Source organism: Garra rufa, chromosome 1 (assembly GCF_049309525.1).
Source record: "Garra rufa chromosome 1, GarRuf1.0, whole genome shotgun sequence".
Lineage (NCBI taxonomy): Eukaryota > Metazoa > Chordata > Actinopteri > Cypriniformes > Cyprinidae > Garra > Garra rufa.
In genome coordinates this window covers 47,583,271-47,608,335 of record NC_133361.1, presented here as the reverse complement: position 1 = coordinate 47,608,335, position 25,065 = coordinate 47,583,271, and the positions used below count along the sequence as shown (strand labels likewise).

General features: G+C 35.7%; 2 protein-coding genes across 5 annotated transcripts; one reads left to right on the top strand and one right to left on the bottom strand.

Annotated features, from left to right (window-relative positions):
- The first annotated feature begins 207 nt into the window (after positions 1-207).
- On the top strand, positions 208-15,023 carry atxn7l3a (ataxin 7 like 3a). Of its 3 annotated transcripts, none has more exons than XM_073842001.1 (13): positions 208-413; positions 998-1,105; positions 2,429-2,561; positions 2,660-2,831; positions 3,108-3,205; positions 3,329-3,351; positions 3,438-3,483; positions 3,589-3,626; positions 3,727-3,795; positions 5,411-5,454; positions 7,345-7,416; positions 13,536-13,672; positions 13,746-15,023. In XM_073842001.1, exons 2-13 carry the CDS (start codon positions 1,055-1,057, stop codon positions 13,994-13,996), a joined length of 1,134 nt encoding a protein of 377 aa, XP_073698102.1. In that variant the 5' UTR covers positions 208-413; positions 998-1,054; the 3' UTR covers positions 13,997-15,023. The 3 variants fall into 3 exon arrangements, with proteins under 3 accessions (XP_073698102.1, XP_073698093.1, XP_073698110.1); XM_073841992.1 differs by having other exon boundaries at positions 13,734-15,023; XM_073842009.1 differs by lacking the exon at positions 7,345-7,416 and having other exon boundaries at positions 13,734-15,023.
- Positions 15,024-18,150: 3,127 nt separating this feature from the next.
- tmub2 (transmembrane and ubiquitin-like domain containing 2) lies at positions 18,151-24,859 on the bottom strand. Of its 2 annotated transcripts, none has more exons than XM_073833392.1 (3): positions 24,729-24,859; positions 22,222-22,752; positions 18,151-19,593 (listed from the first exon to the last, which is right to left on the bottom strand). In XM_073833392.1, exons 2-3 carry the CDS (start codon positions 22,734-22,736, stop codon positions 19,206-19,208), a joined length of 903 nt encoding a protein of 300 aa, XP_073689493.1. In that variant the 5' UTR covers positions 22,737-22,752; positions 24,729-24,859; the 3' UTR covers positions 18,151-19,205. The 2 variants fall into 2 exon arrangements, with proteins under 2 accessions (XP_073689493.1, XP_073689494.1); XM_073833393.1 differs by having other exon boundaries at positions 24,739-24,857.
- Between the last annotated feature and the right edge of the window lie 206 nt (positions 24,860-25,065).

Sequence of the window (25,065 nt, the reverse complement as noted above, 5' to 3'; positions counted from 1 at the left end):
CTATTATTTTCTCTTGTGGACTATATGTAAACGTCTTTTATGTGAAATATCTTATTTGGGTGAGTACCAAATAAAAAATAACATGCATTTTGTATAATCCCTCTTATTTTGGTAAAATGTATGCATTTATATGTTTAAATGTGAGATTGGAACGAATTCAAGGCAGCTCAATCGATAAGATCGGTAATACACTAGTGATGTCTAACCGGAGCCAAAATGGCAGCGTTGTTATATTTTCAAACATCATCTGTACTCAAACGACTTATTCAACCAGGCGTCTAATCATTTTCGTAACGTAATATTTTCACTATTTTCATATGTACGTTCGCTTTAAGCATGTTTGTGTTATGTGGCCGTTGAACAGGAAAACAGCGGGTCCGTGAATGACACAAGACCCGGCCCGTTCAGTCTAGGTGAGTAGATACAATTTAAACAAGAGCGCAACAAATATGTTTTATTTTCTGCTCGCGGCGTACTTTGTAACACATTTTTCTGCGGTTTTGAAACAATGTTTTCCAAACCCGCCCATATGGAAAGTTATGACAGAAAACAGGGCAGTGTCACGGTCATACCTGTCAACGGTGTTTACACTGACAGTGCGTACATGTGTGTTCAGTAGTTTATATTAGGTTCAAATAATAAAATGGTTATTAATTACAGGAAACCGTTCGTCTTATTTAACTGCTGTTTTGCTGAATAATTGCTTTGCCCGCCCATGTTCACAGTAACGTTACTCCCGTTATACTTGAATGCTGAACGTAATAAATAATTTATACATTTGACAAGCGTGTTAGAAAATGGACCTTGTAGCCTACAAAATAGATTTGGATTTCACGAAAGAACTTTTAGTTGATAAATAATTCACAATATGAACAAACTTTGCTAATCTCTTATTTTGAGATGGTACACTTTCATCTTGAGATAGTGGTGCGACAATACCATAATATCACATTTGAGTATGATGTAATGTGCCTTTGTTTGTATTTGTGTTTTTCAGTGTTTTCCACTCTCTGCATTGTCGACAATGAGGGCTCTCCTACAATAGTTGTTGCAAATGAAAATGGAGGATATGTCTCTGTCAGGCCTGGATAACACCAAGCTAGAGGTAAAGCTTTGCAGATAATGGGTCTCATTCACGAAATATACAGAACAGTATATACAGTTGAGGTCAGAAGTTTTCATACAGCTTGCAGAATCTGCAAAATGTTAATTATTTTAGCAAAATAAGAGGAATCATATAAAATGCATGTTATTTTTTATTTAGTACTGACCTGAATAAGATATTAGGATATTTCACAAAGATGTTTAGTCCACAAGAGAAAATAATAGTTGAATTTATAAAAATTACCCTGTTTACAAGTTTACATACACTTGATTCTTTTGTTTGTTTGTTTAGTGATAAGTCACTTTTTTTTGTCCTGAACAGTTAAACTGCCCGCTGTTCTTCAGAAAAAGTCGCACAAATTCTTTGTTTTTTCAGCATTTTTGCTTATTTGAACCCTTTCCAACAATGCCTGTGTGATTTTGAGATCCATCTTTTCACACTGAGGACAACTGAGGGACTCATATGCAACTATTACAGAAGATTGAAATGCTCACTGATGCTTCAGCAGGAAAAATGATGCATTAAGAGCTGGAGGGTGAAAACTTTTTGAATTTGAAGATCAGGGTAAATTGCACTTATTTTGTCTTCTGGCAAACATCTAAGTATCTTCTGTAGCTTCTGAGGGGGCAGTACTAAATGAAAAAAATATGGTTTTTAGGCAAAATAAGAAAAATGTATACATCTTCATTCTGTTCAAAAGTTTACACCCCTGGCTCTTAATGCATGATTTTTCCTTTCCTTGAGCTTTTGAACCTTCTGTAATAGTTACATACGAGTCCCTCAGTTGTCCTCGGTGTGAAAAGATGGATCTCAAAATCATACAGTCATTGTTGGAATGGGTTCAAACACACAAAAATACTGAAAACCCAAATAATTTGTGGGACCTAAAAGATTTATTCTAAAGAACAGCAGGCAGTTTAGAGCAACTATCACAAAAAAACAAACAAACATTATAATAGTATTAAGAATCAAGTGTATGTAAACTTTTGAACAGGGTCATTTTTATAAATTCAACTATTATTTTCTCTTGTGGACTATATGTAAACATCTTTTATGTGAACTATCGTATTCAGGTCAGTACTAAATAAAAAATGTAATGCATTTTGTATGATGCATCTTATTTTGGTACAAAAAAAAAAATTAACATTTTGCAGATTCTGTAAACTTTTGACCAACTGTATATCTGCTTTGTTGTTCTTGTAAATTTTGTGTTCATAAATGCATGTCAGAGTTTCAGGCCAAAAATGTAGCCTGTATCATAGACAAATAAGATGCTCACATGATTTAACTCATCTTGCAAAAACCTCTCTGCCTTTTTTGTAGGCCTTGGCTCATGATGTCTACTCTGACCTAGTGGAAGATGCCTGTTTAGGGCTGTGCTTTGAGGTGCACAGGGCGGTCAAACAGGGTTATTTCTTCCTGGATGAAACAGACCAAGAAAGTATGAAGGATTTCGGTGAGTCAGTCATAAAAAAAAATAAACAAATCCATTAATTCTAAAGCCTGGGTTGCATGCTTTTGAAATGTGTTTACTTTATGCTCCTTCTGATGTAGAAATAGTGGACCAGCCTGGTGTGGACATCTTTGGGCAGGTGTTCAACCAGTGGAAGAATAAGGAGTGTGTGTGTCCCAACTGCAGCCGGAGTATTGCAGCCTCTCGCTTTGCTCCTCACCTAGAGAAGTGTCTCGGCATGGGCCGCAACAGCAGCCGAATAGCCAACCGCAGGTCAGAGGGCTTCTCACACTAAATGCACAGACATTATTCGGTCAAGGGAATGCTTAAAGCAATAGTTGACCAAAATGATTTACTCGTTCTAATGTCTGTATGCCTTTTTGTTTTATTTCAGTGTTTTAAATGTTTTAAAAGTTGGGGTGGCACATTTCTAATGATTATTTTCCAAAGATGACACATAGACTTTTTAACATGGAGAGAGATATTTATGATCCCTGAGGGAAAATATAGTAATGTTTCAAAGCATTGATTGTTCTGCTCTTTCTATAGAATAGCCAGCAGCAACAACACAAGCAAGTCAGAAAGCGACCAGGAAGACAATGATGATATCAATGACAACGACTGGTCCTATGGTTCAGAAAAGAAAGGTGAGCGCATCCAGTCTGTCTTTTTCTCTCTTTTCCCATTACTTCCTGCACCATTTTTTTATCTAATCTAGGCCTGAATTAAATAATTCATGATAACAGTTTACTAACCTCATATTTTCACAGCCAAGAAGAGAAAGTCAGAAAAGGTATAACACTTTTATCAGATATGAACTGATAAAGATTCTAAATTGTAAATTACTGAAAATATTTCAAATAAGTCTGTGTATTTTAGAATCCAAACTCTCCCAGGAGATCCAAATCCCTGAAGCACAAGAACGGTGGGTTTTATTTTGACTCAATCTAGCTTTCAGGAGATGTTTGACGGTAGCGCACTGCTTGACTTTAATGTGTTCTGAGTCTTTTTGTTTGTTGTGTCACTTTAGGAGAGCTCAGCGGTAATGTAAATCCAGACCTGTACAAGGTGAGCTGATTCTTTTTTTAATATTCTTTTTCACTCTCACAATTATAACTGTAGTATTACAGCAATGTTGTTTCACTCTCCCACTCATTCACTCATGCAGTATAACTACAGTTCTGGCATCAGTTATGAGACTTTGGGACCTGAGGAGCTGCGATCCATACTGACTACGGTAAACACCCTAATACACATAAATAAATTATTATATTATTACATAGTATACAGAATATATTATTGTATTAAAATCTAGAAAAAAGCAGTAATATTGTATAATATTAATTTAATGTAAAATAACGATTTTCTTTGTGAATATATTTTAAAATAGAATTTGATTCCGTGATGCAAATCTGAATTTTTAGCATCATTACTCCAGTCTTCAGTGTCAATAATCCTTCAAAAATCATTCTAATGTGCTCATTTATTTTTGTAGGACTTTTTTTTCTCCAGGATTCTTTAATAAATAAAAAGTTAAAAAGAAACAGCATTTATTCAAAATAGAAATCTTTTGTTACAATATCAACTTTTATATACCATTTAAAAGTTTGTATTCAGTCAATTTTGTTCTTTTTAAATCTGTTTATTTTTTACAGAAATTAATACTTTTATTCATTAAAGACGTGTTAAATTGATAAAAAGTGATAGACTTATATTGTTAGAAAAGATTTATATTTTAAATCATCAAAGAATCCTGAAAAAAGTATCACGGGTTCCAAAAAAATATTTATAGCACAACTGTAAATCAGCATATTAGAATGATTTCTGAAGAATCATGTGACGCTACATTAAAATAGAAAACAATTTTTCAACTGTAATAATATTTCATAATATTAATGACTATTTTCTGTATTTTCTGCATTAGAGACTTCTTTAAAAAACATAAAACAAAACTTACTGATCCCAAACTTTTGCACAGCAGTGTATATATGCATATATTATTATTATGATTATTATTAAGAATATATTATTATATAATTAGTACATTTTTCTTATTATTATATAGACTGTTTACAATACAATATATATAAAAAAAATATTCTAAAAATATTGTATACTAAAACATGAAATAAAATAATAAAAATGAATGCTACTTAGAAAAGATAAATAATAATAAATTGTCTAAACATTAGATTAGGTCTGTGAATAAAAGTCTCATAATTAACAAATCATTAATTACAGTGGAAAGAAAATCTTAATTTAATTCATCCTCAAAAGGATTTCAACTTTATTTTATCTTTAAAAAATTATCTTATTCTGCATATTTATTAAAAATATGTTTTCTCTCTTTATCCAAACTCTTCATGTTTTTTCTACCATATAGTGATGTTTCAGATTTAAATGCTGGTAAATTAAAATCTTCATTATATTTCTAGATATAGGAAAACATACTTTTTCAGCTAAAATAATACTGAAATGTAGTGGAGTGTTACAGTAGTACAGTTTTTTTGTGTATGACCACCGCAAATTATAGTATATACATTTAGGGGTAAATTAATGTCAAGTGTAATCAACTATTTCACTATATTAGACCAAAAGAAAGGGGCAACATTCTTTGAACATTTGCAGATATTAGGATCCATTAAAAGTGGTATTTCCCCTCTTTTTTCAGTTACAGAATTTACCAAGAATAAATTTCATTTTTTTTTTTTTTGGTGAAATTTTTGTAAATGTGTAAAATGATAATCATTTTACTTTCACTTTACCTGTTTTGCCTGCTATCATTAAATGGTATTATTGGCATTATGCCACTGTAGTTTACCCCTATGCTAACTGGTTCTCTCTTTCCTCAGCAATGTGGGGTTGTATCAGAGCACACAAAGAAGATGTGTACACGGTAAGAATTCACATATTTGTGAACTAACAGGAAACCATAAAAATAAACATCTATGATTATTCTTACAAATGTACACTGTGGCACAACTGACATTTAGAGTTTCTTTCCATTACCTTATTGACTGTGGAAGTCACCAAGTTTGTCGTCTTTCCTTTGCCAACAAAGAGTAAGTATTAGGGTTGTGCCGATAGACGATAGTATCGTGTATCGACGATAGTCAGAGATATCGCCTGTTGCTGATGCCTTTGACGATAGTTAGACGATTATTATTATTATCTGTCAACAAAGAACTTAACTTTAGCAATGCAGCACAGAGAGTCTGTTCTAGGATGCTTCAGAAACTTGCCGCGGTATAAACACACGCATAGAGAGGCCACCGCGCCTTAACGCACCTCGTGCAGTGAGAATGGGAGATTTTCATCATACAGTACGGTAGTACATTAACTGATTCTAAAGGGAGTGTTATATTATATTAGCATTGCAGTCATTAGGATAACAGAGGTAATTAATTTACGATGTATCATAATCAGTCTGTATACAGTAAACATAAACATTCATCTCAGTAACGTCTATAGGCGTTAATTAGAATTACGATGCGATCAGATGGCGCTAAACATACGCACGTGAATTACACGCGCGTCACTTCTCCGCATTCAATATGAACTTAACTACAACATCACCTGATGACAACCTTCAGACATACAGCGGTAACATTATCGCAATATGACGGGTAAAGAAAGATTCATTCATTTACATTCTGGCACGCACATTTACAGCTCACTCACTGACGATAGCAGAGAATGAAACCGAAAGTAACTTGATCAACTCCGGCAGAACTATAGTCAACGCTCTGTACACGCACAACTTAATCATATGCCAAAAGAAAGTCTACCTTTACAAAACGAATAAGGAATTTAGTACAGAGATAATTAATTAAATTAGCACGATAGTATCGTGTATCGGCGATCTCTCAGGCTGACGATAGGGCGATTTGAAAATTGAGCATATCGCCCAACACTAGTAAGTATTTTTCCACAGCAGGCGTATAATACGAGGAATAAAAACGTACTGAAGGCCGAAACATCTGTGAAACCAGTCTAGGAGATTTAAGGGCTTTGCGTATTTTAAGCCGGGCCAAACATCTTCTTTTACTCTATGTTAAGGCTGCTTATAACCCTGCATTGAGCAACATTTAGATGTAGAAATGTTTATAGCTTTTGAACTGTGTGTAGTACATATACAGCGTAGTATACTGTTTTAATTGGTAATTGGTTAAAAAAAAAAGTGACTAATATGCTATATTTGACAGCATGAGAGGATTAAATGATTAAAATATTGATTTTTGAGTGAACCGTTGTTCTAATGAATTACAGTCAGGGGCATATAGTTTTTCACTGTTGGAGTGTCGAAGATGTCTATGTATTAGTGTGTGCTGCTGCTTTAGAGCCAGATATTGATTGTGCATGTGATGTGTGAACGCATGATCTTTTTCATTCGTGTCAATGAAAATGATCATGTTATGTTGGGACTGATTTTACGGAACACAACTGGCAACTATATATAAACCCAATATTTTTGATTGGTGTTCACTTTTCAGTTTTCTTTCCTGTGTCGTTTAATTTGGCCTCGCTTCTGTTAAAAATGTGCAATTGAAATAATCTGCCTCCATCCCAATTGGACATAAAAGTGCACCATCATTTCCCAATCGGTTGTTTCAAAGCACTGCCTGTTTTCACGCAGCAAGAGACTTCTTAAACATCAGCCAGCACTGAAACCCCCATCCCTAAATGCTAATATCTAACCTTTCCAGTCCTGCTGGCGGTGTTTACCCAGTCTCTTGCCCGTCGTTGTCTCTGGTGCAGTGCGTAATGCCACGTTGTGTCCTGGCAGGTCCCAGCGGTGTCCCCAGCACACGGACGAACAGAGGAGGGCAGTCAGGGTCTTCCTCCTTGGGCCGTCCGCGTGAGTTTCACCCCTTCTCCCAACCCTGACCTCTCCCTGTCAGAAAACAATCAATGTACCCACCTGCTTTCCTCTCCTTTCATCTGTGTCTCTCTCTCTCTTAATATACCTATTTTTCATCAAGCTTGTGTTCATTTGTAGCAGCTGCCCAAACATAATGGTGAAAAACTAATAGGTCCTAGTATTGAGCCTTGAGGCACACCATTCATTAGTCCACAAGTGTGACATTTTACAATGATGTTTTATTTGTTAGCATTAGTTAACTACATTAGTTAACCAACTAACTATAAACAATACAAGCATTAACCATAGTTAAATGTCAGCATTTACTACTACTACTTTTTAAATCAAAAGTTGCATCTATTGTTAAAGGATCAGTTCACTTTCAGAATAAAAAGTTTCTGATATTTTACTCACCTCCATCTCATCCAAGATGAGCCTTTCTTTCTTCAGTTGAAAGGAAATTAAGGTTTTTTTTAAAGGGAAAACATTCCAGGATTTATTTCCATATAGTGGACTTCAATAGGGATCAATGGGTTGAAGGTCCAAATTGCAGTTTCACTGCAGCTTCTAAGGGCTTTACACAATCCCACCCGAGAAATAAGGGTCTTATCTGGCAATTTAACAGTCTGCCATTTTCAAAAAAGAAAATGTATACTTTTTAACCACAAATGCTTGTCTTATAGCTCGACCTTACGCATTACGTAGTCATGTTGGAAAGGTCACACGTGGCGGCGATGGAAGTACAAACCTAGTGTTTATAACGTGAACGTGCAAAGAAAGTCAATCGCCCGTTACAAAAAAACATAAACAATGATGTCGGACGATTTGGAAGTTGGAGAAGAAAATGAGAAAATGAATGTACTTTCTGAACCGAAGTACACAGACGAAGAATTAACCATGCGTGACCTTTCCAACGTGATTACATCATTTGTAAATTGCGGATGCGCATCACAGAGCTAGTGCAAGACAAGCATTTGTGGTTAAAAAGTGAAAAGTAAATGGAACAATGGCACTGTTTTGTTTACACACATACGAAAAAGCGGACGGCGTTCACAGCTTCTGTCGTCTCTGTATATGATGATATGAACACACAATATCATCTCCAGCTTCTCTAAGAGACACTTCATTAGCATTTTACCGTTTAATTTGAGAAAACTACCGTCATATCACATACTACAGCAGCTGCAAGTTCTTCATAGCAACCCGTCAAAAAAAAGTTTCGTTTAAAGGAACACTCCACTTTTTTTTGGAAATAGGCTAATTCTCCAACTCCCCCCGAGTTAATAAGTTGATTTTTACCGTTTTGAAATCCATTCATCCCTTCAAAACTCAACTTATTAACTCGGGTTGAGTTGGAGAATGAGCCTATTTCCAAAAAAAGTGGAGTGTTCCTTTAAAGTAAAAAACTGTCAGAAATATATTACTATTTAGCAGTCTTAAGACTTGATGTAACAACAATGCTGCTACTACTTTAATTTTCATTTGATCAGGATTAATTAAATAATTGTTTTATGCCTTCATCTGATTACCAGAAAAAATGAGATGTACATTTTATAGGGCCCTATTATTGTTAAAAAAGGACCCTATACAAAAAAAAAGAATAGGTTTTTATTAATTCACCATTTGTAAACTGATGTTAACTGTTCATGTTTTAGAAATATTGATAGCATTTGTATTAAAACTTTATTCACTGAGTGTAATCCCAAAAATGGAGAATCGAATTGAGAGCTTGCGAATCGAAATCAAATCGAATCGGGACATCTGAATCGATACCCAGCCCTAATATATAGTATATTTTTTAGAAAATGACCAATCGTTTCGGTAAAAAAAGACCCTTGTTCCTCGGCTGGGACTGTGTAGAGCCCTTTGAAGCTGCATTAAAACCAAAATTTTACGTTCAACCCGCTGATCCCCATTAAAAATCCTGGAATGTTTTCCTCAATAACCTTAATCGGCTGAAGAACGAAAGACATGAACATCTTTGACATGGGGGTGAGTAAATTATCAGGAAATTTTAATTCTGGAAGTCAGTAAATCCTTTACCTTTAGTTAATGCGTTGTGAACTAAAGGCTGGTATACACTTCATGAAGTAGAGCCAACATTAGCTGGAGAAAGCCAGAGTCAGTCTGCAGATTTTGGGCAGTCAAAGCTGACAGATTTCACAAAAAAATTACAGTGTATTATGGGCGCAGGCTTAGCTTCAGACTATGAATCCATCCAGTCGGTGGATATCAAACGTGTTTGATATTTTGAGCCAATTTTTGAAAACACTGTTTTGATTTGAAATGTGTCTCCTAGCAACAAGAAACAGGTTTCAGTGTGAGTTTGTTGTGTTCTGAATGATTTAAACTTTAACAGATTGAAAGGGATGATGCCCTTTTTCTCTCTCTTGTAACCATTTTAAATGTCAGCAAATGTTTAGTGTTATAAAATCTGGGGTCAGTTGCATAAAAGGTTTAGACTAGTTAGTCATCTAATTTTTTTCTGTGAGATTTTTATTTTTTTAATTTAGTCACATAAAACAGATTAGTCTTAGTAAATCCAAAAAGTAAGACTGTTTACCCAGTCTTTGGTCAAACTAGTATTTAAGGGCTTTATGCAACTGGCCCCTATTCAGATATCAAAAGATGTAGTGTATTACAGCCCTAACATGAACAAATAACAAGCAACTGACTAATGTTAACAAAATTTAATATATGTTGTAAAAATAATGTGTTGCTCATTGTTAGTTCATGTCAGCTAATGCATTGAAGGGATAGTTCAGCCAACATTAATTAAAGGGATAATTCACCCAAAAATGAAATCTCTGTCATTAATTACTCACCTTCATGTCATTACTAACCCATAAGACCTTTGTTCATCTTCAGAACACAAATTAAGATATTTTGGAAAGTTTTGACCCTGCATAGACAGCAACACAACTGACCATCTTTAAGGCCCAGAACGCTAGGAAGAACACTGGTAAAATTGTCCATACACTCCAACCGTAATTTTATGAAACTATGAGTATACTTTTAGTGTACAAAGAAAACTAAAATAATGACTTTATTCAACCGTTTCTTCGGCTGAACCACTGAAGTCACATGGACTATTTTAACAATGTCCTAACTACCTTTCTGGGCCTTGAATGTGTTAGTTGTGCTGCTGTCTATGCAGGGTCAGAAATCTCTCGGATTTCATCAAAAAAAAATCTTAATTTGTGTTCTGAAGATGAATGGGTTTGGAATGACACAAGGGTGAGCAATTAATGACTGAATTTTCATTTTGGGTGAATTATCGCTTTAACTAATGTTAACAAAAGACCTTATTTCACAGTGTTGCTAGTCATAGTAATGTTCAGTTTAAATGATGACCTGCTCATGCTTTTTTATTTTTTCATGAAGAAGCCCAATTTTTCTAGTGCTTTTCATTTATTAACTTAGCATATTATTTCTATAATTGACACTAATATCTTTATTCAAGCTTTTATAGACTCATTTATATCTAAGGCACTTCACATGCTGTTATCCAGAGCAAGTAAAAAGAGGTTCTTTAGCTTCACAATATTAGAGGGATTAGTTCACTCCTGAATTAAAATTTCCTGATCATTTACTCACTCCCAATGTCATCCAAGATGTTCATGTCTTCCTTTCTTTAGGTAACCCTTGTGCGTTCAAAAAAAAAGTTACACATAGGTGCAAAATGGACAAAAATGTCCATGTCCAAAAACTGTCATAAAAATATGATTTATTAATGTTTTTTTTTCCACTTTCACTGATGTCGATTTTTTAACCAGCGTCTGTTCTCTCCATAGATACCAAACATTCATTAATTTTCAGAATTGTAACCCTTTAAAAGCTGGTTTGTTTACATAATGCCACAGGTGTTTTTTTTTTATGAAAAAATGAAAAATAGTTAATTTCCATATACTAAATGCTAAGCAGAATTTTTTTTTCTTTGCTTATTAGCTTCTTGGGTGTGTCAATGAAGAACAACAATATTAATTTTGAGGCATTTATATTTTTTATGTAGTGTCAGATTTAAAAAAAAAAAAAAAACCCACTTAGGTCCATAACGGTCAAAAAACTGTCATAGAAATGTTATATATTAATATTTTTTTCCACTTTCACTGACTGTTGTTTTTTATCAGCATCTCTTCTATTCATAATTACCAAACATTCATTAATTTTCAGAATTGTAATGCTTTAAAAGCTGGTTTCTTTACATAATGCTGTCTGTCAGTGGGCAACACTAGCTCCAGAGCTTCCTCTGCTGAGTAACGGCTCTCCATCTTGCAAGCAATGAAATGACCAAGTCCTCAAGCGCCACATATGTATAGGTTTGGCTGTGCGAACACTCAAACTTTGTATAAAATCTACCAGACTAAACAATCAGCATTTTCTTGTGGTGAAAACAAAAACAATGTGTTTAGGGGCTTCTGAACTTCAACATCAAATGCAAGCTCACCTTTTATCTCTGTACGAAAACAATAACAAATGAAAAAAGTGCAATCAAGGATTAAAATGTTTGTTTGGGTGAAAAAGAAAAATCCTCAAAGCTCATTGACCTTCTTTGATCTTATTCATAGCTTTCACATGGCCCTATGACCCTGCCAAGGGTGAAACTCATATACATGGAGTGGGATTTTTGATTGCCAGTACAATATAATTTCTTTCAAACTAATTACACACATTACATTTTCAGTAAACACATGCAAACCACACTCTGACATCCTTACCAACATACCCACACAATTATAGCTGCATTATTTTTCCAATTGACTCTATAATAGACTATAAGATGCGTAAGCAGAAAACACGAATAAAGCGAGTATTTCTTTTATATGCCGAATTTGAAAAATCTAGTAAAAAATGATAAAACAGAATGAATGCCTATTAGCAAATATTGCATCATTTTATAGTCAAATGGCCCTGGGTTAAAAAAAAATAGCAGTTTTAATGGGTTTCAGTGTGGACATTTTTGTTCTTAAGGTCCTGAGTGTGAATATTTTTTTGTACTGAGGTTAAAATTGATTTTTTTTTTTTTAAGGAAATGAGGGTGAAATATTAAAATTTCAATAAAAATACACACCTGAGCCAAGATTTATGCAGTTGGCATTACCACAGGCACACTTATAACAAAAAACAAATCTGAAATGGACAAAAATGTCCATAAGGTCGAACAAGGGTTAAAAAAGATTTTTTTTTGAGGAAAACATTCCAGGATTTTTCCATATAGTGGACTTCAATGGGGATCAACGGGTTAAAGGTCCAAATTGCAGTTTCAATGCAGCTTCAAAAGCCTCTACACGATCTCACCCAAGAAATAAAGGTCTTATCTAGCAAAATGATCAGTCATTTTCTAAAAAAAATTAATAAATAGAAGTGTATACTTTTTTTTTTTTTACCACAAATGCTTGTCTTGCACTAGCTCTGCAATGTGTGTCGACGACTTCACACATTATGTAACAACATTGGAAAGCTCGCACATTGTTAGTTCTTTCATCTGTGTACTCCGGTTCAAAAAGGTAAGGTAGGGTGAAAAACTCCATCTCATTTTCTCCTCCAACTTCAACGTTGTTTTACCTTGACTTTCTTTGCACGTTCGCTTCGTAAACACTGGGTCGGTACTTTCACCTACATCAGGCGTGACCTTTCCAATGTGAAGCTAGTGCTGTTTGTGGTTAAAAAGTATTCAAATTAAATTTTGCATAGAAAATGACAGATCATCAGGGATCATGTAGAGCCCTTTGAAGCTGCATTGAATCTGCAATTTGGACCTTCAATCCATTGATCCCCATTGAAGTCCACTGTATGGAGAAAAATCCTGGAATGTTTTCCTCAAAAGCCTTCTTTTCAACTGAAGAAAGAAAGACATGAACATCTTGGATTACATGAAGATGAGTAAATTATCAGGAAATTTAAATTCTGAAGTGAACTAATCCTTTATTAATGCTTGTTGAAAGTTCAGTGTGCAGTTTGAACCTATAAAACAAAGGGTGACAGGAAATGTCAGCTTATCAAAAGTCTCTTTGGTTTCAGATCTGTTGATTGTTTCTTTGAACTGGGGTTCTTGGTAAATGTATGCTTATTCAGCATTTGCCACTGTGTACTCATAGCTGCTTCCTGTTTGCTAGGTCGACGCTACCCGACTCTGACCCAATGCTGGAAAATGATGGCTATGATGCCCCTGATGGCCAGCTCATCATGTCTCGCCTCCAATGGGACGGCTCCTCCGATATCTCACCGTCAGACTCGGCATCGTCAAAAGCCAGTGAGTTTTTCACGAACGCTTTTAACAACACAATCCGTTTTGATTTTTAACTTATTCACAGTCTCGTTCTCAGGCACCAATAACTCTGAATCCAAGAGACCTAAGAAAAAGAAGAAGCCCAGCACGCTGTCTCTGACTACCGCTGGAGGTGGAGGAGAGCGGGACAAAGGGCCGGAACGAGAGAGAGGCGGAGACAGAGAGAGAGTAGTAGGCGGCGGGAGCAGTAGCAGCAGCTCCCAGAATCCACTGGGCCTGTCCAGTCGGAAAAAGCGACCAAAACTGCCCGTTCCCCCAGCTCCTAGCATCTACGAAGACCTGAACTAAGGAACTCGCATACACTTGCACACAAAGTTTGTGATTGTGACTGGCTTGTTGAGTCCTGAATGTGTGTGTAAGAGAAGAAAGATCTGGGCACCATTTCAAACATTCATATTTGGGGCATAAGAGAGTACATTTGTTACGGCACAGTGTTGCACAGTGAAAAGTGGTTTTGTATGTGGATGTGAGCAAGAATTTGTTTTATTTTACTATGCAGTTCACTGTCAGTGTGTTATTGCATACTTTTGTGTGTGTGTGTGTGTGTACATGAGAATTTGGTTTACAGTGACACATGAAAATGTGCCATGGTGTGAATGCTTGACAGATTGTATGTATGTGAATGGGATGTTGCAAATATTTTGTTCCCTGGTGGCTCATGTAATACAATGTCTTCTACTGGTTTCCTTCATATCGTCTTGCTAACGTTACTGCAACCTGTTGATCTCTTCTCAGCTGCTTTCTGCAAGCAAAGCTACTATTCTTACTCATACATGTCTTGCATAGTGCTACCAACAGCTTTCTGCCAAATCTGTGGATACACAATCTTTTGCCTTTTGTGTCTCTTTTGAAGTTAATATTTCATGTCTGATATTTATTTGGTGTTATTGCTGTGTCATTGTTTGTTTTTTTGTGTTTTGTTTTTTTTTATAATCATGGCTTTTTGACTCCTTGATCTGTAACGTATGCATTTTTAAATGGCTAAAGAGTTTGGTGAGCCTTAGAGCACTTACTATGTTAGATGTAAGCTTGTTTTGTATAAAATGTGTTTGTTAAAAAAAATGCAAATAGTAATTGAAGATGCACTTAAATGGATAAAATCCAGCCCGTATAGGCGCCTTATTGTTTTTTCAGTGAAATTTTATTTTTGTGAATTGAAACGTCTGCATGATGGACAAGAAAAAAACATGGTACAACTTAGGATATACCATGGTGTGGCTGGATGTTTCTTCTGTGATGCTCAGTTACTGCTCTGGCTCTCATTGGACTGTAGTAACTCTGTAATAGTCTAAATAAATATTTCTCAGGATTCTTTGTTCTCACACTCATTCTTAAGTCACTCTTAAAGAGACAGTTCACCAAGTTCTGTCATAATTTAGTCACTCTCATGTCATTCCAAACATGCTTGACTTTATTCTGAGGAATAAACAAGTTTATAGTTTTGAGAAATGTTTTTTTTTTTTTTTTTATATATGTTGTATTTGAAAATGAATAGTACATATACACATACGTTAGAAAGAAAGAAAATCTGCATGTCATGTGCAAAGCTCAGTAATTTGTGTACATTTGTTACATTTCTGCCGTAGAAGTGTGTCATTTTTTAAAACTACGTGCAAATGGTGCATTGCCATGGCCAAATAAAATGAATAATTTAAAATAAAATCTTAGGAGGTTGGTAGCTAGCTATCTGTAATGACTGTAACACAACTATATTACATCTAGCTTCAGTGACACCTGCACCAGTTTACTTCTTTTTCATTTTAATTCTTTTTTTTTTTTTTATCAAAAGGCTATCGAAAGTATCTAAGGATAATACAAGCCTTAAATTAAACAACAAGGACATTATTATTTTTTTATTTTAAGCCCACATTAACCTATAATCTATGGGGGGGCCCTACAGATGTTTCTGCATATGGGCCCTTATGCCACTGATTTCTATATCATTGAACATTGACCTATCACTGGCCTATGGTAGCAGTCCAGTCCATGGAAGATTTACTTTTGGATGCTGTCTATATTTTCAAGTTTATGTAAACATGCACTAAAGTCTTTGGATGTTGCATCACATCTTGCTGGATTTGAATCATGAGTTTTAAGTGTTTAAGACAATCAAGGCAACACCACAAAAATCTAGTTTCAGCTCTGCGTTTATTGCATTTCATTTAATATAATTTAATGTAGAACTCTTTGGTAGGCTAATTTATGTTCCACATTATTTTCTATTCATAAATGTGGTTTATAGCAGGTGTTAACAGTGATGAACAACTATTACTATTACTTCATTTTTACCATATCTTTTAACTACATTTTTGTTACTTTTTGAATGTCATTTATGCATACTGTAGTAAACTTCCAAACTTTTCAAACTTTCAGTTAAAGGAGAACAATAATTTACTCACCCCCTTTTCATCCAAGATATTCATGTCTTTCTGTCTTCAGTCATAAACAAATTATGTTTTTTGAGAAAAGAATTTCAGGATTTTTTTCCATGTAATGGACTTCAATTGTGCCCTCCGATTTTCAACTCCTACAATGTAGTTAAATGCAGCTTCAAAGGGCTCTAAAAGATTCCAGCCGAGGAAGAAGGGTCTTACCTTGTGAAATGATCAGTCTTTTTATATATATATATATATATATACTTTTTAAGCACAAAACTCGTGTAGCACTAGCTCTGGGATGCATTTTGGAAGTTCAAAATTGGGGGCACAATTGAAGTACATTAATATATAGAGAAAAGTCCTGAAATGCTTTCCTTAAAAACCCTTAACTGTGATGCAGAGGTTTACTTCACCATTTTACAAATAAATCCCAATCTAATCATGACAAACTATATATCATTGGAAATGTCCTCCTAAATAGAATATTTTACATTTTCTTTGTGTTACAAATTATGTAGGAAAAATAGTCTCAGAAATCTACTTCATAACAGGAGTTCTGACTTCCTCGTTGCCTTTTTCCCTATTACACTTTAGAAATAATAAATGATATATCAGTTGAAAATTTAAAATCTCAAAATTCATCCTTTGAAAACCATTTTAAAATCATTCATTGCATTAACATGGAAAATGCACAACAAAACCATATTAGAAAAATTTTCGTTGTTGAATTATAAAAATGTATGATGAATTATAAAATGTAAGTTGAGTTCTGCATTTTCACATCTCTGTTAAAAAATGAGACAGTTATAGGGTTAAAAACCATACTTTCATTACGACTGAAACAGGAAGACAAACATCTTGGATGACAAGGGGGTGAGTAAATTATTTGTGAGTTGTCGTTCTGGAAGTGGAGTTCTCCTTTAACTATATAATATTTAAAATTATGATCTAAACAACGAATAAAATAAACAATTTCTGTATCTATTATCTGAATGTGATGTACATATTTTTCGAAAATCTATTGGACCCCCCTCCAATTTAGGGTGGCTTGTTGCGCACTACAAATAATGAATAGACTTTTAAAAACGTTAAATATTATTTCCAAGGATTTATACGGTAATGGAACAAAGTAAATAGATTTACCACAGAAACGACAATGAGCTTCGGAGCCCACATTAAAGCTCTTAAGGCCCGTTCACACCAAGAAAGATAACTATAAAGATTAAGAGAATTGCAGAATTCAAACCACAACTATAACGACAACGATACTGGGCAACGATATTGTTGAGATCACTTTCAGAACGATTTTTTTACAGCTGATGAACGATAAATCACTGAAAGCTAATCAGACTTCATTCAAATTTAAAGGGCTTGTGTATTTGAAATAGCAGGCGACATTGTAGAGAAGCAAACAGAGTAACATAAAACATAAAATTACCTCAGGAATTCAGCGCTAGTTTGGACAACATTTTCTTGCCTCATTTGAAGTTGCAGTAAAAACGAGCACATATTGTTTTTTTATTCCACTACATTGACTGCATTAGAGATCAGATAAGTTTACCTAAATTCACAGTTTAGATGTGCTCGAAACGGCGTGTAAATGCAATAAAAACAGACAGTTATCGTTCACTGGCCTGGACGCAAATATACTTATCATTGTAATTATAGTTATCGTTATCACTCTTGGTGTGAACAGACCTTAAGAAAGTTTAGAATAGAATAGAGTGTTTTCATGACACATCATCAGTTGGCCATATTGGCGGCACTAAACGTAAACAGTGGCACTGAACAGAGCGAAACTTGCTGAAAATAGTCCATTATTATGTTTTGGGCTGTACTAATCGGTCAGACTAGGAAAAACATCTGGAGTACTATAGACTGCAAAAAGTTATAACAAATCAAGGAGAAAAGTGCAAAAAAAGCTCTCTGAGGAACAAAAGGCATTTGTGGCTGGCCAAACTGTGTACAGGTTTGAAATGAAATAACGACATGTTTTTTTGGGGTGGAGTATACCTTTAGGGTGCATCATGGATGGTGTGTGAAGACAAAAGACAAACAAAAATGTCAAAGATGAGCGATTTTATTCCGAATTACTGCATCAAAGCAAAACCAAAAAGCATTTTAACTAAAGAGATGCCTGTTATAGCGAGAATGCAAATAGGTAGACTAGTTTTCCCATAAAACATATGCAGATATTGCTGACAATACTGAGAAAAGTGACCCATTCATACAAGAACCATCAAGCTGTCAGAGAGCTTTTAAGGTTCTTCGTCGTCCCTCCTGATTTATCTACAGTAAATACAGTGCTTATATACAGATTTTACACAGGACAAAAAATTATTTGCTTTGTTATCCGCGTCACATATGAAATGCCTATTAATGCAGTGAGTTTTCCACAGACTCTTTAGACTACAGTGGTCCAGATACTCTTGTATGTTTGCATGTAAAATCTTCATCATGTATAAAACTCGTATGTCCTAAATGATAACTAGAACTTGTAACTAGCAGCAGACATGCTAAACCAGACACTTATGTAGAAATAAATACAGATTTCAGTGACACTGGCCAGAGAAAAGGAAATCCTTCAATCACAAACATCAAAAATGAGTTTGAGAAAACTGATGTCTCCAAATGTTTGCTAACTAGCACATCACATCTGTTCTTTGTGTATTAAGACCTGAACATATGACATTTTCTGCTACTACAGAAGATAGTGGTGCTATTACCAGTGAAGAAGAGACACATTAACGGATAAAAACCAGAACCAGAATCAGTCGACATGAATTGCAATTCCTCTAAAATAAAAAAGACCAGTCAGACTCAGGATCCTGACTTCTCCTTACACAGAGAAGCTACGCTTTAGGCTGAGATTAAATAATTATAAAGCTATTTTTCCCCCAAGAAGCTAAATTATACAGCAGTGCTGCTCACAAATGAAGCTGAAAGCACTAGCACACTCTCTCACCGCACGCACGACTTCAGTCGTCTAAATGGCACCAGAACCCTCGAGGGCTACCTGAGAACTTTCTCGGCTACCACTGACTGATTATTTTCACGTCCTATCGTTTCGTTTTCCTTCTTTCCTAATATTGGCATCGTTCCTCTCTTCGTCCGTCTTCTCATCGACTGTGCATGCCGAAGATGAGGAAGCTGAAGAAGACCGTGACCCCAACCAAAGAGATGGTGGCCGGGGCAGTGAACAGCTGGCGGTAGTTGATTCGGAAGTACCAGACGACGGCGAGGAGCACCACGAACACGGGGATCACCAGGCTTCCTGTGCTGAGAGCTACGCCGGCCGAGCGCAGCCCCCCGCTGAGTATGGAGCCCCTCCCGGCTCGAGGGTTCTCCTCCGCGGCCGCTTCGCGCAGCGCCTGGGCTTGAGAGATGTGACAGTGGAGGACGCTGTTGTGGGTGATGTTGAGGGACAGAAGAGAGCGCTGAGGGTCCTGCAACAGCTGACCTTGGTAGATGAGCTTAATCTGATGTTCACGGCCAGAGAAGTATTTACTGAGAGATGGAGAGAGAGAAATCTTTAACAAACAAGAGTGAGCTGCTTGTGCAGTTAAACACTGATCTAAGAAAGGATTTTTGTGCATTAGTTTTGCAGTCTCATCTTGTCTTGTGACTTCCAAAAATGCAAGTTCTGTCATTAATTGCTCACCCTCATGTCGTTCCAAAGCTGTAAGACCTTCGTTCATCTTCAGAACACAAATGAAGATATTTTTGGTGAAATCTGAGAGCTTTCTGACCCTGCATAGACAGCAACGCAACTGACACGTTTAAGGCCCAGAAAGGTAGTAAAGACATTGTTAAAATAGTCCATGTGACATCAGTGGCTCAACCATAATTTTATGACGATACAAGAATACTTTTTGTGCAATTTTTCTCTTCTGTGTTAGTCTTTGATGAACTGAAGACTGACATGGAAGAGAAAAAATTGTTCAACGCAGTTTTTATTTTTGTTTTGCGCTCGGATTTCATCAAAAATCTCTTGATTTATCTTCCAATCATAAAGGAAGGTCTAACGGGTTTGGAATGACACGAGGGTGAGAAATTAATGACAGATTTTAATTTTTGGGTGAATTATCCCATTTTTTTTATGTTGTTAAAACTTACAGCTGACTTTATCAGGGTAAGGTGGTCATGTGGATGGTAAAACATTGTGTGCGAAATGTAATGCGTAAAGAAAAGTAAAAATGTAAATGAAAAAAAAATTCAAATAAATGCTGTTCTTTTTACTTTCTACTTATCAAAGAAGCCTAAAATAAATAATATCACGGTTAACACAAAAATATTAATCAGCACAACTGTTTTAAACATTGATAATGCTAAGAAATGTCTATTGAGTGGACACATTTAGCAGACATATTTATAATATATTAATATAGAAAACTCTTATTTTGCATTTATTTTAAAAAATATGTGATCCTGGATGACAAAATTAATCTGAAAGCTGAATAAATACGCTTTCCATTGATTAGGATGAGACAATGTTTTTCTGAGATACAACTATTTGAAAATCTGGAATCTGAGGATGCAAAAAAAAAAAAAAAAAAATCTAAATATTGAGAAAAGTTCTCCAAATAAAGTTCTTAGCAATGCATAATACTAATAAGAAATTACGTTTTTATATATTTATGGTAGGAAATTGACAAAATATCTTTAAGAAACATGATCTTTACTTAATATCATAGTGATTTTGGCATAAAAGAAAAAATGATCATTTTGACCCATACAATGTGTTTTTGCCTATTGCTACAAATATACCCATGCTACTTAAATTGGTTTTGCGGTCTAGGGTCACATATTACTATTTTACTCTACAGTAGTCAACATTTGAAGTTCAAAGTTGTCCTAAGACGAATGTGTATCGTTTTGGTTTTTAGGACCAAAAGTTGCATAAACTGATTAGACTAGTCTTACAAGTTAGTCATCTAATTTCTTTTTAAAACTGACCATAGCTTTTTTTTTTCCCTTCAGTCAGTTACATAAAAACATGGGGTCGGTTGCATAAACTGCTTAGACTAAAAAGTCTTAAAAAGTTAGACATCTAATGTGTTTCTCTTTTAGCCATAACTTTTTAAAGTCAGTTTTAAAGTCAATCAAAAAGGCAGACTGGCCCAATTTTTGAATCAGAAAAGTAAAACTGATTACCTCTTGCTTAGCTGCTAATAGGTCAAAATAGTTCTTAAGACACAGTCTTAACATAGTGGCTATGTTTATGCCATCGTCACCTGGATTGGTCGAATTTGAATCCAAAAAGTAAGACTGATTACCCTTGCTGGTCAGACAAGTTGTTAAGACAGTCTTAACATAGTGGCTATGTTTATGCAACTGGCCACTGATTCAAAAGCTGCAATGACGCACATTCTCATGCATAAGAGACAGTAAGGACCTACACCCTTCAGAGTGACTTTATTTATTATAATTTCATTATATTCCCCTAGGTTTCAATAAGCATAACCATAAAGGGATAGTTCACCCAAAAATGAAAATTCTGTCATTAATTACTCACCCTCATGTCGTTTTTCAAACCTGTAAGACATCTTCGGAACACAAATTAAGATATTTTTGATGAAATCCGAGAGCTCTCTGACCCTGCACAGACAGCAATGCAACTGAAATGTTCCCAGACCCAAAAACATAGTAAGTACATCAGTACAACAGTTATTTTACAAAGCTACGAGAATACTTTTTGTGCGCAAAGAAAACAAAAATAACTTTATTTAACGATTTCTTCTCCTCCAAATCATTCATTATTCGTATTCCGTGATTTGAAGGAGAAGAACTGTTGAATAAAGTCGTTTTTTAGTTTTCTTTGTGCACAAAAAGTATTCTAGTAGCTTCTTAAAATTACGGTTGAACCACTGATGCCACATGGACTATTTGAACGATTTTCTTGCTACCTTTCTGTTCCTTGAACGTGTCAGTTGTGTTGCTGACAAAGCTCTTGGATTTCATCCAAAATATCTAAATTTGTTTTTCAAAGATAAACGAAGGTCTTATGGGTTTGGAACGACATGAGGGTAATTATTGACTGAATTTTCATTTTTGGGTGAACTATCCCTTTAAGCCCAAATCAGACATTAAAGTTAACGTTAATTTTTCACTACTTCATGTGTATGTTCGTCTCACCTCTTCAGCAGTCCAACAGTGTCCTGCGGTCTGAGTACTGCCAGCTCCTCCGTGTCATTCAGAAACTTTAGTCTCACTGTGATGCTGGCGGCCTCATCCTCTGCCTCCTCTTCCGTCCCTTCCTCCTTCCCCTCTTCCTTTTCATCACTCTGAACATAGCTCACTTTCTTCCTCCCACCCTGAATATCCAGCAGCTCCTCTCCAGGCACGTCCTCTCCCCCATCCGGCCGGGCCTCGCCCTCTTCCTGTTTCTCCTCCTCGGCGGGCTCTTCGTCTGGCTGCTCGCTGGTCTCTGAGCTGGGCGGGGGGCTCGCGTAGCTGTCGTGACCCCCGAGGCCGATGAGGGAGGCGTGGGCGCCCACGGTGAGAATGGTCCCCAGAATGTGATCTCCACGGTCGGCCACGTGGGTAGACAGCCAGGCGAGAACTACGGCTAGGAACAGGACAACCACGCCGCCCAAAGCCGTGGCATCCTCCCCGAGCCCGTCAAGCACAGTTAGAGCACACACCGCCATCCCAGCCCCTCTCTACCTGCGCAGACAAGAAAAAAAAGATCAAAGTCAACCTTGAACATGTTCACAATCCTTCTTACTTATGTCATGTGACAAATTACCAAGTGAAATAGAATATTTGACACATTTAGTCAACTTTGTCTCAGTGACGCCAGCTAAAAAAGGTTGTTTTAGAGACAATCTTTGAATGAGACATTTATTTCCTGTGTAATAGGGTTATTTAGGTTAACTAAAAGTAAAATCAAGGCAAAAACACTGACACTTGAAATAAAACAAATGCCAACTCAAATATGTAAAAAACTTTAGACTTACAGACATTGATACGGTGTTGTTACCTGAATGATCCACAGCTGTTTTTTTGTTTTTCTTTAGTGATAGTTGTTCATGAGTCCCTTGTTTGTCCTGAACAGTTAAACTGCCTGCTGTTCTTCAGAAAATCCTTAAGGTCCCACAGTTTATTTGGTTTTTCAGCATTTTTGTGTATTTGAACCCTTTCCAACAATGACTGTACCATTTTGAGATCCATCTTTTCACACTGAGGACAACTGAGGGACTCATATGCAACTATTACAGAAGGTTCAAACGCTCACTGATGCTTCAGAGGGAAAAACAATGCATTAAGAGCCAGGGGTGTAAACTTTTGAACAGAATAAAGATGGGTACATTTTTCTTATTTTGCCCTTCAGAAGCTACTTACATGTTTCCCAAAATACAAAATATAAATAATTTACCCTGATCTTTAAATTCAAAAAGTTTTCACCCCCAGCTTTTAATACATCGTGTTTCCTTTTTGGAGCTTCAGTGAGTCCCTCAGTTGTTCTCAGCATGAAAAGATGAAAATCAAAATAATACAGTCATTGCTTGAAAGGGTTCGAATACACAAAAATGCTGAAAAACCAAAGAATTTGTGGGACCTGAAGGATTTTTTTTGAAGAACAGCAGGCAGTTTAACTGTTCAGGACAAACAAGGGACTCATGAACAACTATCACTAAACAAAAAACACAGCTGTGGATCATTCAGGTAACAACACAGTATTAAGAATCAAGTGTATGTAAACTTTTGAACAGGGTCATTTTTATAAATTCAACTATTATTTTCTCTTGTAGACTATATGTTAACATCTTTTATGTGAAATATCTTATTCAGGTCAGTACTAAATAAACAATAACATGCATTTTGTATGATCCAGTTATTTTGACAAAATAACTAACATTTTGCAGATTCTGTCAGTTGACTTTTCAACTTTTGACCTCAACTGTATTAAATATAATTACAGTATCTCAACGGTTCTATTGATAGTATTTAAGTCGTTCATAATAAGACTATTAATAAGTGCATTAAGAAAGCAAATAAAACTTAACATAAGTCACCTCCGTTGCTTGAATCTAGTATTTCTGATATAATCAAATTATGATATAATTATTGTCACTAACTATGCTTAATTGTGGGTTACACTGTTAGTCTGGTTAGATCATCTAGCAAAACATCAGTGTGTTGTATGGCTCGTTAAGAGAGTAAAGACCCGTAACTCTGTTACCTAACATAAAGTGACACACTACTTAGCTGCATTAGGCAGTAAGCCCGAAGACATTGTGTATTAAGTGACATATACATTTCTTGCATTAAAACTATAATTTCCCTCAGTTTATTTATATGTTAGCTTATTAACAATACACTGTTACCAGACAGTTTCTACATTTAGAGGTTCGCTAACGATAACGGTTTCCGCTAAAGACATGAAACCTTTAACAAATCTTCACCTTTACACATTTAATGTCGCCCACAGGGCCTAGAATGAGCTACCATCGATACGAAACACTAATGAGACGAAATACCGAACAGAAACATGTATTTAATGAAAAAAGTATCTGCTTTGTTTTGTCTGTCTGCAAGGGAAGGCAACTGTTAATCATGTAGCGGCGATGTAGGACGACCTTGATTCGCGAGTTTTACCAGAACACATGTCCCTTAAACAGATATTACAGCTCATTTACCGTCTCTTACTTCAGATCATTCTGGATCGACGCTGTTTTAATCCCCACACCGGTTGAAAGACAAAACACTTGGCTTAGAAATAAATAAACACACGTACAGCCTCACGCGCACGCGCACGCATACAGCTGACGCTCAGTCAGTGGGAAGGTCACGTGGTTGGAAAAACAATGTGCGAATCGCTCACTTTCTCTCTTCAGCCGTAAACAAACAAACAAACAAATTAAAAATCAATTTTAAAATGTACAAATAAAACCACTTGTTGATTTGTAGTTGCTGACAAATGTCCATGAATAATATATAGACAAGTTTTTGAACTAAGACGTTTAATGTTTTTTT

Excerpts from the sequence above, each read along its gene's own strand:
- atxn7l3a (XM_073841992.1), top strand. The coding sequence starts at position 1,055 with ATGAAAATGGAGGATATGTCTCTGTCAGGCCTGGATAACACCAAGCTA. Across the intron at positions 1,106-2,428 it reads TGGATAACACCAAGCTAGAG|GCCTTGGCTCATGATGTCTA; the intron begins GTAAAGCTTTGC and ends CCTTTTTTGTAG. Across the intron at positions 13,673-13,733 it reads CTCGGCATCGTCAAAAGCCA|TCTCGTTCTCAGGCACCAAT; the intron begins GTGAGTTTTTCA and ends ACTTATTCACAG.
- tmub2 (XM_073833392.1), bottom strand. The coding sequence starts at position 22,736 with ATGGCGGTGTGTGCTCTAACTGTGCTTGACGGGCTCGGGGAGGATGCC. Across the intron at positions 19,594-22,221 it reads ACTGTTGGACTGCTGAAGAG|TAAATACTTCTCTGGCCGTG; the intron begins GTGAGACGAACA and ends TCCATCTCTCAG.